We start from the raw sequence: 15,447 nt of genomic DNA, 5'->3' as shown, positions 1-15,447 counted from the left end.
CAATTTAAAATGAATGTGCAGCTTGTCACTTTAAATTTAACTGAATTTGCCGGTGTTTTTGTTGCCGTCCTGCTCTGCACCCAGCAATGAATCAGCTTGTCAGTTAATGGGTGGTTAATCTTTCCATTCTGACCTCCAAACCTCCGCAGCAAAACCGAGAGAAAAGATACCATCAACTGCCAGATGTACTGCGGCTTAATCCAAAAACAAAACATGATCTGTGCGTCTAGCTAAGAGGGTAGATAAACAAATTAGCCATTCAGTTGTGCGCAATATTTTTGGCACAACTTGGGAAATTTACTGAAGAGCAATCGCAGCACCCAAACACACTTTAAAAATGAATTTTTGACGTGCAGTTTTTGTTTGTTAAACTTTGTTACACAAACAGAAAAATAAAACTTTATTGTGATAGCTGCAAAAGTTGGAGAAAAAGTGGAGTCTCACGACTTATTAGCTCATTAAGTCTTAATTGATTTTTAATTGGAAGCAGAATAATTGTCACCTGATGATGACTGAGAGCTGATAAATCATCTGACTCAGCAACCATGGGCTCTTCTTTTGAATTTACTAAGGAATGATTGATATAAAACAGAGAAAGGCAATAAAAACATGTCATTTGCACTGTCCAAACTACCATTATGTGTCTAACTCAAGGGTCAGAGCTAAATTCAGTCCTCGACAAATTCGTATAGAGCCACACAACCTGTGCATACACCAAACTAAACAGTTATGTGTATCTGAACCTAAACTTGGCAGAAAAAGAAGTATGTTGATCCTGAAGGCAGTATCAACTAGAGGTGTTAAACTTACTACTTCTTCATTGAGTATAAGAAGAGGCAAGAAAGGCCAATGCATCCATTTACCGTGAAGCAATTTCACATACTTTGCATCATCATTTTGAAGCCACACAGCAGCAGAGACAGAGACTGAAAATCGCTGAACTGATAAGCAGCATGCAGCTACATTATAAAAAAAAAAAAAAAGACGTATGAGCCAACCCTTAAAGTGATGAAGATGAAAAGTCACGTTGGCAAATCAGAGGACAGGTTCCAAAAACCCCCAAAAACAAATAACAGCTTTTTTTTGTTCATAGATTTTGTTGATCAGATTTTACACCAGAAGGCTAGACTGTGTACTAAATTACACGATCAAAGCTTTTTTACTTTTTGCCTCACACAAACACTGACTTGTCATGTTCAGGACTGTAAAACACATTCAGTGACACTTTCAAAAATTAATGCAAGAACAAGATGAAAGATTTATCACTTTGCCTTTATGTATTTATGCTTTATCATGCATTTTAAATTTCCTCATACTGCCAATAGTCGACATTCAGCCTACCAGTAAAACTATGACTGTAGTTCGTTTTTTGTCTAGGCCTTATGATGGCTAGGTGACTTGTTGAATTATTTATGTGGACCAAAATGAATGTAAGAATGCTAACATGCTCTTTCTAAAAAAGAACATGACAGTTAGATTTAAGTTTGCAAAGTTATATAAAATTCCAAGACTTCTGGAACAATGTCCTTTGGACAGACAAGACCAAACATGAGCTGTCTGGCAATAGTGCACAATGCTTAGTTTGGAGAAAATCAAGTGCAGCACATCAGCACAAATACCTCATTGCAACTGTCAAGAGAAAAGGTGCTGAGGAGGTGATCATTTCGGCTTGTTTTGCAGCTGCTGGACCTGAGCAACTTGTTTTTGAGTCAACCATGAATTCCTCTCTGTACCGAAGTATTCTAGAGCAAAACGTGACCCCTGTCCGTCTGCCAGCTAAAACTTGTTTGGAACTGGGTCATGCAACGGGACAGCAATCCCAAGCACAGCAGCAGATCTCCAGCAGAATGGTTGAAAAAGTAAAGAATGAAGGTGCTGCAATGGTGCAGACAAAGTCCAGACAAATGCCCCCAAACCTCAATGAACTGAGGTAATGCTGTATAGAAGAGTGGGCCTAAATTCGATGTGAGAGACTGATAAAATCGTAGAGAAAACAATTACTTTACATTATTGCTCCTAAAAGTGATTCTACAAGCTACGGAATGTAGTTAGTTTTTCACAGAACTACACAGAGTGCTAAGAAAAAATTCCCTTTTCACTTGGCTGTATATCTGGCCCTTAAACTCACCACATCTGACATCATCTGACATTGGGAAATCCCCCTTTCCCAAATTTGACCTTTACTGAAATAGAACTCGACATCCCTGGCCTACATGAAACCTTTGCTCCCCATTGTCTTCTTCTGCACAAAGCAAGCTCTGGATGGTCCCATTTAAAACAAGTCAAAACTAATTTTGAATTCAGAATTCTTTGAAGTAAAAGAATATCATGTCAGCTGTAACACGTGTGGAAACCAGGTGAACTGGAAACATTACATGTATAGAAGAAGAATAAATATTGACAAATTCTGGATCCAAATGTCGTGCAGTCGGCCAAGAAACCGTAGCTGAAAGAGAAAGAGACGTGAAAATGTCCGTCTAAAATCCATCATGGAGCAGAGCAAACTGAAGCTTTTGGAAAAGCCCTCACAGTTCCCCTGATCTGAACACCATTAAAACTGTGTGGGTAAATCTTAAACATATTGTGCCTGCAAGACAGCCTAAAATAGCTCAGAACTGAAAGTGCTCGGCAGAGAAGAGTAGGAGAAAACTCCTAAATCAAGAATTTAGAAAAAAAAAAATCTTTCCAGGCTACAAAAAGCCTTTGCAATACAAAAAAAAAAAACGAGACTTCAGAGGATGTTTCAACACTCCAAATATGAATTACCATCCGGTGTCAGCAGTCAAGAGCACTGTTAAACCGATTATGGTTGAAATGATTGAAAAATCAGTCTTCCCATCCAGGTGTTTGTTTCCTAACTCAAAAACCCCCGATGTCAAAATTCATGGAAATTTTTGGTCTTCAAAAAAGACTCCGAATCATTTTTGTAATCACATGAGAACTGATTTAACAACGCTGTTGGGTCAAAAGTCAAAATTCTACATGAAACTCAAGAATCTCCACATTTAATAGTTTAATTTCCTTGAAATCTGACTAAAGTTGTAAAAGAGGTCTACATAGGATTAATTTTAATGTTTTGACCGCCTGACCTGAATCTGTAATTCAGTCTTGCATAACAGTATCATTATCAAGCAGGATTAGAAATTTCGTGAGCACATCCATGCTCTCAGAGTGCTAAACCCTGAGTTTTATACTTTGTGGTAAAGTACTTTTTCACTTTCATGTCACTAGGGTCAATCTAAAATGCCAACGCCACAGTGAGAAGTTAGTTACTTTAGCTTAGTGCAAAGGCAGTAAATGGGAAAACTTCTAGTGTGGCTCTGTCCAGCAGTAACAAAGTAAACCTAACAGCATCTGTGAAGCCCGCTAATGTACGGAACTGAAAATTTTCTGATGTTGGGAAAGGCTGAGACAAATTGGCAGGAGGCCGGTATAACTATTACATGTCCAGCCCAGGGAACAGTCAGTTTTTATGTGTTGGTTCCAGTCCTTATGCTCAGCTAAGCCAATAGACTGTGAGCTTCATCTGTACATTTGCTGTTAAGACATTATAGTGATCAATCTTCTACTTACTCATAACCAAGAGCCAAAAAACCATTAACCAAAATGTCAAAGTACTCCTTCTACCATCAAGAAGTAACTGGCAGAGACTGTCCAAGACTTTCATATTCACATGTGTAATTTACATTATAGCCTCTGGGGGCTGCTGGTGGAGCTTGACACTCTTATTATGGCTAAATGAAGCATTTCAGGATGCTAGTGTATCTCCTGGAGAATCAAAAGGAGGGGGAAAAGCCGCTTGGGAGCTGAGAGAAGCTCAGACTCTGCTCCTTTGGGATCCTCCCAATGCCACGCATGACAAACGGCCAGCCAGACACCTCGCTACACCAGAAAGCAACCTGATTCATCCTGCACAGCTGTCGGAGTGCGCCGACAGGTTTATCTCTGTGTACAGTGTGTGAGAAATGAGAGCTTATTGCGAGAGAGCACATAATATGTACAGATTGTGCACATGTGTGTGACTACAGATGTCCGCACAGGATGTTTCATGGTGCCAAATGCAGCGATGAAAGATTTGATTCTGCATCCAAAAATAAATTAGCAATAAATGCACATGTATTTTTATCCAAAACAGGTTTTCTGCAGGACACTGTGAGAGGTTTTAGCTCGCAAACACACAGACACGCACACACAGAGTCCTGATGCTCTGTCTCACAGCAGAATGCAGGTTTTGGACACATTGCTGCAGAATCACCTGGTCTCCATCTCTTATTATGATATTACAAAGACACTGTGTTTGAAAGGTGAATGCGATGAAGCCTTGTTTGGTCACTTCTTTGCAGAGTAAGACCTAGCATGTTACTGAGAGACTGAAGACTTGCACCATTCAGCTGTTGGCCAGCAGTTTTTCCAAATCAAAGAGTGATGGAGTAAATTCTCCTCCACCCCCCTCCTGTCCTCTTCCACCCTCCTGTCAGTACCCTAATTCCCCCTTTCAGTGCTTTCTTCATCTGAAATTCATCCCCATCCATGAAAAACGGGGGATTAAGACATGCAGAAAATGACGAGATTTTTTTCCCTCTCTATCGCCAAACTGTATCCATAAAAATGATTACATAATGATCAACTATTGGTACCACTGAAAAAGACAGTCTGTCAGTTATGCTGAAGCCACAGATTCTACTGACATTTGTGGCCATAAGGAGATCGATAGAAAGCTTTTTGGCCACACTGTAAAGATGATAATCCCCCTGTTACCCATCGAGAAGGCTCTGGTTGAAGAGCAATCCCTGCCACCCTGTTGGATTCTGTCACACACACACACACACACACACACACACACACACACACACACACACACACACACACACACACATATATGAATGAACACACACCTGCATGGATCCCTGTGACTGCTGAGGGGAAGAGGTGCTTTTCCTAAAACCTGAAGACAAATGTATTTGTCTTTGAGAGCCTCGTTTGATTTCTTTTCTGTCCGATCTGATGTGATAACTTCTCATCTACCTGTTAAATTCACACTCTCACTCGGGGCTGGAACAGTTCCACAGAAAACGTCTCGAGAAAAAGCAAAACAAAAAAAACCAAAAGGAAAACATTGGGCAAGAAACATTTCTCTGGATGAGTCTCAGTCTTCTTACCTAGTAGTGAGTCTATGTTCCGGAGACATTTGAGCACATATGCGGCGCGTCTTCACACGATGACAGGGAAGCGGCGGACAGTCGGGCAGAGGTGTGTCACATCTGAGAACGGAGGGGGGGACAGCAGGATTTCTCCTCTGCTTTTCTGATCCTTTCTTATCTCTTTCCAAAGCCCTCAGAGGAATGGAGCAGTGACATAGGAGGAAGAAGAGGAGGAGGAGGAGGAGGAAAAAGAGGAGGTGGTGGAGGAGGAAGAGGATGAGGAGGTGGAAAAGGAGAAGGAGGAAAAGGAGGAGGAGAGGGAAGGCTGAGGAGGGAGCAGTCTGCCGGGCTGGGCTGCTGTGGATCACCTGGAGCAGTGCTGGGCTCCGCATTTACTCCTCCACTGCAGCAGTGCGAGGCAGAGGCGCGAGCTGCATGTTGCTTCCACAGATCACCACAAAACAAGGACACGGAGTCTCCATCTGCTGGATTCAGGATTCTGCAGCTCTGTTGCTCCACGCGTTGCTATCCCCATCAGCATTCACACTCATGCTGTCCCTCTTCCCCTCTGGGTATCTGTCTGCGTTTCTCTGTTTTATGGTTTTGCTTCACTCTCCTTTTCCCTCTGAAAGGGCTTTATATCGGTTCACAAATGCCATGATATCAAGCTCTCAGCTTCCCAGGTCTGTGTCCTCGCATGGACTGGTGCATGTGGTCACACGTCTGGTACTCTTGGTAATAAAATGCCAAGCTCAGTAAAGCCGCAGCCAACCTCACGCTCTCCCTGCGATGACATCACTCTTCCGACCAAAAAGGAGGGAGTCGTTTCCTGGTCTTGCCGGGGCCCTGCATACGTCATGAAGATCAGACACGTTTCTCATGCCATGTGCAGGTGTTCAGTTGGCATCCCCTCCATTGAGAAAGTTAGAGGGAAGCGAACAGGCTGCAGAGAGGTACACGCCAAAACTAAAGGTTTCACTTCAGGCCAACGCGACACCAGCTCCGACCAAATTACCTCAGCCTCACACATTTCAAAGTCCTGACTTCACCTCTGTTCCGAACTGAAGCTGCACATTCTGAAAACCAGCAGAGCACTTCGTCTCCAAGTTCAGCCGCCCTCACATTCCCCTCACGTCCTCCCTCCTTCGCCAGCCTTTTCTCTGTCCTACAGCACAGTGTAGCTTCAAAGGTTGAGAGACAATCTTAGAGATGAATAAATCCAGACTGAGGAAGGATGAGCTTGATTTTAGGCCCAACTGCCGCTCAAGATAAACATGATCGCACAATGCATATGAAAAATTACATGTAAGCAGCAGTGCAGATAGAAAAAAAGGCAAGCTTAATACACAAAGATGTAAAACCCTAATTATGAGCTCAATCAAAAATGCTGTGATAAAAAGTTTTCCATGTGTGTGCAGACTGACAGCAACTCAAACAAGGCTGAATCTGGCCACATGCTTATTACAGTATATTTAGAAATGTTAGATGTTAAGTATTCCAACACGCTCAAGTTACGAAACCTGTGGTTTTATTCATAAAATCAAATTGAAACAGATTAGTGTTTGCCAAATCAGTGTGTACACAAAGACCTAAATTAGCTACAATTACAGGGAACCCTTAGATGAAACAAACTGAGCAATATGAAAGTAAATCTAACGAGGAATGTTCCCTGCATTATAACGCACCCCAAACCTTTAGCTTTTACCCCCGAGGTTAATGCTGCAAACCAGCAAAAGCCATAAAACTTAATTCATCAGGTTGATAAAGTCATAAGTTTGCTTCTAAAAGCATTAAACACTTTTTCCTGTGGTGATTTCACCCCAACTGTAAGGAACTGCTGCTTTAGTTAAATGATTATTACAGCTTGTAGATGACTTATAAAAGAGAGACACAGTAACACATTTGCACTAACAAATTTACTCATGCATATGGGATTATGCTTACACAGAAAACACTCACTGTCTGCACTGGATTGTGGGAATGGACGGTTTTTGAAATACACCAGCAGTCATGTCAAAGCAGTAGTCGGGCATTTTATCAAAGTAAACAGTCCCACCTAGTGGTTTAATCCCGTTCTGACTCACAGAACTAAAAGAGACACGTTAAATGTTCAACATGCTCATTTTTAAAGCACGAGCTCTTTGTCTGACCAGAAGTCATAAACAGCATCACTGCCCACGATGCGTCCCTTGCTTGCTTTACATTCCTTAAAACGATGTGGTGCGCACAGTCATTAACAGTCTGCCTCAACCTTGAAAAAATGATGACCAAGGCATGATCAAGAGCCAGTTCTGCAGGTGGCTGATAAAGGAAGAAAAAGACGAAACAAAAAAGGTTTTAAATCCTTTAACAGTTCTTTAAGTTACACACATCAAACGGAGGCAGAGATGTCCTCGAATCTGTACTCCCTTCATCACAAGCTTTTGTGCTGACAAAGCCTGTAACATCACAGCAAGATCCTACACATGATTAACTCGCAGATAATCTCTGATGTGTGGCTGTGCTGAAACTCCGCTGTCAGCTCATTTGTAACGTAAAAGGACTATTTGAGAAGATGGTTAACACATACCTGATCATTTTTCAAGTATTTTAAATGCAATAAAACTTCATACATAAATTCTTTTTTCTGTTTTTCTTTGTGTTTTTTCCTATGAGAGCATTTATGATTTGAAACATTAGGAGAACACCTACTATAGCAAATTGCACCTGCGGTATTAATGAGGAAAACAAAAGGTAACGACTCCATGTAAAAGCAGTCAAACCCGACCTCAAAATGATCACTCACCGGCCGTTACACGCCAACAAACGTGCTGAACTTTTATAGTGGTGTCGTGGGAATTATGAGAACACTTTCCTTTTTATTAATATGCTGTATTTATAACCAACAATTTAAAATTCACATTGAGTAGTATTCGCACCATTTGGCATAACCAGCTGTTTAGAGCAGATGGGCATGTTTTGCGTGAAGTCTATAATAAAAAAAAGGACCAGTACAGTTCAAAAAAGAGTAGAAATCCATCCTGGCTGACTGTTCATTTCCTAAAAACAATATGTGTGACCGTCAGGTGTGATTAAAATGAGACAAAAGGTTCCTTAACCTGTAGTATGACACTCAGTGCCTGCTGCTTTACCCTACTGACAAAGATTTAAACTTCTGTATTTAGTCCTCTCATAGAACAGACATTAGGTCGGTAAATAATTTTGTGCAGCAACTTAACTAATGTTCAAATCTTTTTTTATTATTATTATTGAGGTGTTGGTCCACCTGACTAATCTATAACCTGCTTCCTGCAGTTCCACCAAAAAAAAAGAAAGGTGCAGGTGCAGAATAGCCAATGCTAGCACCGCACACAAAAACCACAAAGGTGTCAAAGGTACCAAGGGCCCAAAGGTGGAACCACTGCCATCAGAGGCAATGGGACAGCGTATAACTAATGGTTTAGAGATGCAGTCCCAAGATTCTGCCATGATTTTCCTACTATGAAAACTTCATGATGCTATGTCAAAATGTGGGCTTGTTCGCAAACAGAGACCAAGGTAAAACTGACACCAGCACAGCACTGATGGAAGTGTCACCTGGGTCATTCAATTAAAAATAAATAAATCAGTCAGCGTATTATCCTATATGAAGCAGTGTTAGAGCCACATTGAGAAAAATATTATTGATCTTTTTGAGAATAAAGTCAAAACAGATATCTTTGTTCCCACCATCTAAAGCTACTGTAACGTACCATTTGTTGTGTATGGCAGCCACATACTGACCAGTGTGGACTTGTAGCATTGTTAGTGTTGAAGCATCACAACCAAATAGGTGCTCTCTGTGTTGATCAGGCCATCTTTTCTATTCAGTCTGTGAGAGCAGCCGTGACCACGGCCAGAGGAACTGTACTCACACGCCATCTAATTTATTCTTTGTCTATAATCTATAAATATACTCAAACTCATTTCTTCAGTATGATCTTCTTTCTCTCACTGTGAAAAATAAATAATTTCATCTTGGCCTTTGGCTTCAAACGCATCAAAGGAAGGGGTAGTGACAGTATTTGAAATTTGTGCTGATGTGAGCCAACATTTGATCATCTGCAATACCAAAAAAAACAAAATCCAAGAGAAAGGCAGAGGACCCCTGGAGTGCTTTTTCCTTGGATGGTGCTCTGTGCCTGACCTCTGCCGACTTAAGGAGTCGTGCAGAGTTTAGCTAATTAACAACCAGCTCCTTTTTGCTCCATCTTCAAATTCTCAGCGCCTCCCCCACACTATCCAGGGTTTGCTGGTTGTCTTTACCTCCTGCCTCTTCTTTTTAAGGACCTTGGTGCATATGCAGTTGGCTCAAGCGCATGTCACATACAGACGCATGGTCAGGAGCCCTTGGTGTTTTATTTTTCATGATGTAAATAAATGCAACCAAAAAGCGACTGAAAATAAAACATGTAAATCAAACAAAGCTTTCAAGCAGGACATAAACCGCTGCCTGCTGGTTGCACGTCTTGGGAGGCTTGGCACATACACCAGAGGACACTTTGTGCCCATCTCTGAGACACCGGTGGCATTGACGAAATGGCAGTATTTGACGCCATGGGAATAGAATAGGTCGGCTCAGCACACAGAAAGGAAAGCAGCAATTAATCCTTGTCACTTGCGGTGACCGTTCTAACAACTGAGCTCATTTAAGAGCCATTTGAATTCAATTTTGGTTTAAAAAGTGATATTTTTACAAAAAGAAAGGATGAAATGGTTTCATGTAATGTGGAAGGTGATCCTCCTGGTGTCAAACGCACCACTTCAGTCTTTCAGTTAACTGTTTTGAGTTGATTGCGCGATCATTGCTGTTTTTAAACAGTCTCCCTTGCTCATCAGCACAATCCCCAACTGTGGTTCAGAAAAAAAACAAGAAAGAAAACCATGGTAGACCAACTCCTGCCAACCAAGCACCAATTACCACCAGTCAGATCTCCATAGAGTGTGCACCAATATATTTCTATATGGTTTACTAATGGTGAGAGTAAAACCAGGGATTTTCAGTCATTCTGTACTGTGCTAGGGCTCCCACGCCAAATATTTTTATTTTCATGAAAGATGTGTTGTGGTTCACATGCTCATTTGGTTGCTGGTGCAATTCCAGCTGGAGACACAAATCCCCTTTGAAGAATCGCTTTTAGAATGATTGAAGATGTTTGGTATTAGGTCATTGTGGGATGCAGACAGAGGTTGTATTTTACAACAGCATGCACATGTGTGCACTAGAACCACAGGACAGTTTTGGAACTAGTTAAGAACTACAGGGTGGGCCATTTATACAGGGAGTGCAGAATTATTAGGCAAATGAGTATTTTGTCCACATCATCCTCTTCATGCATGTTGTCTTACTCCAAGCTGTATAGGCTCGAAAGCCTACTACCAATTGAGCATATTAGGTGATGTGCATCTCTGTAATGAGAAGGGGTGTGGTCTAATGACATCAACACCCTATATCAGGTGTGCATAATTATTAGGCAACTTCCTTTCCTTTGGCAAAATGGGTCAAAAGAAGGACTTGACAGGCTCAGAAAAGTCAAAAATAGTGAGATATCTTGCAGAGGGATGCAGCAGTCTCAAAATTGCAAAGCTTCTGAAGCGTGATCATCGAACAATCAAGCGTTTCATTCAAAATAGTCAACAGGGTCGCAAGAAACGTGTGGAAAAACCAAGGCGCAAAATAACTGCCCATGAACTGAGAAAAGTCAAGCGTGCAGCTGCCAAGATGCCACTTGCCATCAGTTTGGCCATATTTCAGAGCTGCAACATCACTGGAGTGCCCAAAAGCACAAGGTGTGCAATACTCAGAGACATGGCCAAGGTAAGAAAGGCTGAAAGACGACCACCACTGAACAAGACACACAAGCTGAAACTTCAAGACTGGGCCAAGAAATATCTCAAGACTGATTTTTCTAAGGTTTTATGGACTGAAGAAATGAGAGTGAGTCTTGATGGGCCAGATGGTGGCTGGATTGGTAAAGGGCAGAGAGCTCCAGTCCAACTCAGACGCCAGCAAGGTGGAGGTGGAGTACTGGTTTGGGCTGGTATCATCAAAGATGAGCTTGTGGGGCCTTTTCGGGTTGAGGATGGAGTCAAGCTCAACTCCCAGTCCTACTGCCAGTTCCTGGAAGACACCTTCTTCAAGCAGTGGTACAGGAAGAAGTCTGCATCCTTCAAGAAAAACATGATTTTCATGCAGGACAATGCTCCATCACACGCGTCCAAGTACTCCACAGCGTGGCTGGCAAGAAAGGGTATAAAAGAAGAAAACTAATGACATGGCCACCTTGTTCACCTGATCTGAACCCCATTGAGAACCTATGGTCCATCATCAAATGTGAGATTTACAAGGAGGGAAAACAGTACACCTCTCTGAACAGTGTCTGGGAGGCTGTGGTTGCTGCTGCACGCAATGTTGATGGTGAACAGATCAAAACACTGACAGAATCCATGGATGGCAGGCTTTTGAGTGTCCTTGCAAAGAAAGGTGGCTATATTGGTCGCTGATTTGTTTTTGTTTTGTTTTTGAATGTCAGAAATGTATATTTGTGAATGTGGAGATGTTATATTGGTTTCACTGGTAAAAATAAATAATTGAAATGGGTATATATTTGTTTTTTGTTAAGTTGCCTAATAATTATGCACAGTAATAGTCACCTGCACACACAGATATCCCCCTAAAAGAGCTAAAACTAAAAACAAACTAAAAACTACTTCCAAAAACATTCAGCTTTGATATTAATGAGTTTTTTGGGTTCATTGAGAACATGGTTGTTGTTCAATAATAAAATTATTCCTCAAAAATGCAACTTGCCTAATAATTCTGCACTCCCTGTATGGATACACTGTAATAAAATGGGAATGGTTGGTGATATTAAAGTCCTGTTTGTGGCACATTAGTATATGTGAGGGGGCAAACTCCTCAAGATGGGTGGTGACCATGGTGGCCATTTAGAAGTCGGCCATCTTGGATACAACTTTTGTTTTTTCAATAGGAAGAGGGCCATGTGACACATCAAACTTATTGGTAATGTCACAAGAAAAACAATGGTGTGCTTGGTTTCAACGTAACTTTATTCTTTCATGAGTTATTTACAAGTTTCTGACCAGTTATAAAATGTGTTCAATGTGCTGCCCATTGTGTTGGATTGTCAGTGCAACCCTCTTCTCCCACTCTTCCCACACTGATAGCAACACCGCATGAGAAATGCCAGCACAGGCATCCAGTATCTGTAGTTTCAGGTGCTGCACATCTTCACACCATAGACAATTGCCTTCAGATGACCCCAAAGATAAAAGTCTAAGGGGGTCAGATCGGGAGACCTTGGGGGCCATTCAACTGGCCCACAACGACCAATCCACTTTCCAGGAAACAGTTCATCTAGGAATGCTCGGACCTGGCACCCATAATGTGGTGGTGCACCATCTTGCTGGAAAAACTCAGGGAACGTGCCAGCTTCAGTGCATAAAGAGGGAAACACATCATGTAGCAATTTCAAATATCCAGTGGCCTTGAGGTTTCCATTGATGAAGAATGGACCCACTATCATTGTACCCCATATACCACACCAAACCATCACTTTTGTTGTTCCAACAGTCTTGGAGGGATCCATCCAATGTGGGTTAGTGTCAGACCAATAGCGGTGGTTTTGTTTGTTAACTTCACCGTTCACATAAAAGTTTGCCTCATCACTGAACAGAATCTTCTGTGTGAACTGAGGGTCCTGTTCCAATTTATGTTTTGCCCATTCTGCGAATTCTGTGCGCTGATCTGGGTCATCCTCGTTGAGATGCTAAAGTAGCTGGAGTTTGTAAGGGTGCCATTTGTGAGTAGCTAATATCCGTCGAACGACTAATGTCGCTCTCCAGTGACTGCGGCAAGTGCTACGCTGTAGGCTCTTGCTGAATGAAGCTAGGACAGCCACTGATGTTTCTTCATTAGTGACAGTTTTCTTGCGTCCACATTTTGGCAAATCCAACACTGAACCAGTTTCACGAAACTTAGCCAGCAGTTTGCTAACTGTAGCATGGGAGATGGGTGGTCTCGTAGGGTGTCTTGCATTGAAATCTGCTGCAATGACCCGGTTACTGCGTTCACCAGATATCAACACAATTTCGATCCGCTCCTCACATGTTAACCTCTTCAACATGTCAATGGCTGTGAACAAAGAGAAACTTGTAAATAACTCATGAAAGAATAAAGTTACGTTGAAACCAAGCACACCATTGTTTTTGTTGTGACATTACCAATAAGTTTGATGTGTCACATGGCCCTCTTCCTATTGAAAAAACAAAAGTTGTATCCAAGATGGCCGACTTCTAAATGGCCACCATGGTCACCACCCATCTTGAGGAGTTTGCCCGCTCACATATACTAATGTGCCACAAACAGGACTTTAATATCACCAACCATTCCCATTTTATTACGGTGTATCCATATAAATGGCCCACCCTGTATACTAATAGTAAAACAAGTAGTTAATTCACAAACTTAAACTTTGTTTTCTTGACAAAGAAGTTGGATTTAAAAAGGTCATTAAATGTTTTTCTTAATTTTCTGTCGTACATGCTGAGGACTCTCCTATTTATCAAATATTTACTTTCTATTGGTTTTATTTTCTATAAATTTAAGCTCAGTTTCCATTGTGATGCTGATGACACCCACCTCTAATTTTCTACCTTCCACTGCCCTCTGACAATCTACCTCTGTGTTTGCCTTGAAGAAAATCAAACCTTGGTTCTCCTGCGATTTTCTCAAATTGAAAACAAAAAATGCTTCATTATAAGACCTTTCAACCTCTGTTAGCTGAGATGTAGTGGCAGCCAGTTGGGACTTTTCTACCTCAGGTCACTCAACAATGCAAACTACTCTAAACTGACATTAACTGTTAACTCTGGGGTCTGAATTTTATTGCCTATGTTTGAACATTAGTGGAAATATATTAAAAGAATTTGATTACATGGTTAATTAGATAATATATCCATCTTTGATCACCGTAGGGAAAGCCCATTCTCTGCATTTAACTCTACCTAAGCAGAAGAACTGGTGAGCCACCATACACCCGGGATCAACTCCAGCTATAAGCCAAACTAGGAGATCTCACTATTTGGGAAATTGTGAAAAAAAATGTCTTAGTGGATCCCTAGTGACCACTGTCTGCTAATGACACTGAATGTTTTGGCTCTATGTGGAGCCACAATGATGATCTAACTGCTTGTAAATGGCGTGTTAACACTCTGGAGAGTGTACGAGGGTGGATGTATGAGCTTGTGTGAGATGAAAGTTTGAACAGACAGGCCTTCTGTAACATGTGTTCACTCTTTCAGTTTGTTATCAAGTGACATTTGTGTTTCTAACCTAATCAGTTGCATGTCTATTGTTATTGATGCTTCCTCTGTTCTGTGCTGAGGTCTTCCTGCTGCTCTCCATGACTCCTTCTCGTGTCTTAGAAGTGCAAAGGGGTCCCAGAACAGATTCATACCTCCAAATATGTCACTGCAGACGTAAATAACAATCTTTTGAATAAAGGGGTGCTGACATGAAGAATACCGCCAAAAAAGGAACAGAACAAGGAAGCTTTGAGCACTATACTACTGTATCATACCTTCAGACACACCCAGTGTACATCATGTTAAATGAAAAGCACTGCCTTTTAGTGTGGATGACATGTACTCATTAGGTCTGACTTAATCACCCCTCCCACCACTTACCTGAGTCCTTCTCAAAGAAAAGACAGCAGTGAGTCTGTAGTAGCCATGGTAACACCTGTGACAGATGAAAAGATGGATGACAGATATAGTACACTACAGCTGAGTCACTCCATGCACACACATTGACTGAATGGAGGGGAGCAATGGGAACATGTGGGCATACATAGACAGAAGAAACTTGAAGGAAGGAGCTGTGGGTCCCCTCCATTCACAATGGCTTTTCACCAAGGGAATAAAATCCACCCTAACACCACCCCACCCTCATCACCCTCCTCCCACCACCTCCAAACACATACATACTAATTCCCACACCACCTCACCCACAAGGTGCATCATTGAGTGCCACTGACTGATCGGTGTAGGAAAGAGGAACACCCTAACAAGTTAAACACCCCTCACACAGTGACTCATTCGCGCCTTGCAGAACTTCTGGCAGTTTCTGAAATGTACACTTTCAGTCTGCGCGGCCAGGTGCGGCACTCTGGCTTCAGACGATCAAAAAAAAACAACAACCCCAAAACCTCCATTAGATGCACCTGAAATCACATTCAGTAACAACAAGAACAAGAAGAAAAACAAG

The 15,447-nt window shown here is 41.7% G+C and overlaps 1 protein-coding gene across 1 annotated transcript in view; it reads right to left on the bottom strand.

The window, feature by feature from the left end:
- The window catches only part of LOC309689798 (uncharacterized protein), a gene marked incomplete at its 3' end in the record, with an annotated part of 45,415 nt that overhangs the window by 29,548 nt on the left and 420 nt on the right, over positions 1–15,447 (bottom strand). Inside the window, exons 2-3 of the mRNA XM_082506460.1 lie at positions 14,868–14,922; positions 13,045–13,314 (exon numbers count right to left, since the gene is read on the bottom strand). Of these exons, the coding sequence (XP_082362586.1) occupies positions 13,045–13,314; positions 14,868–14,922 (325 nt within the window). The remainder of the gene's footprint in view (positions 1–13,044; positions 13,315–14,867; positions 14,923–15,447) is intronic.

Source organism: Aulonocara stuartgranti (genome assembly GCF_965226115.1).
Source record: "Aulonocara stuartgranti genome assembly, chromosome: 15".
NCBI classification, from domain to species: Eukaryota; Metazoa; Chordata; class Actinopteri; order Cichliformes; family Cichlidae; genus Aulonocara; species Aulonocara stuartgranti.
This window is presented reverse-complemented; position numbering and strand designations above follow the sequence as displayed.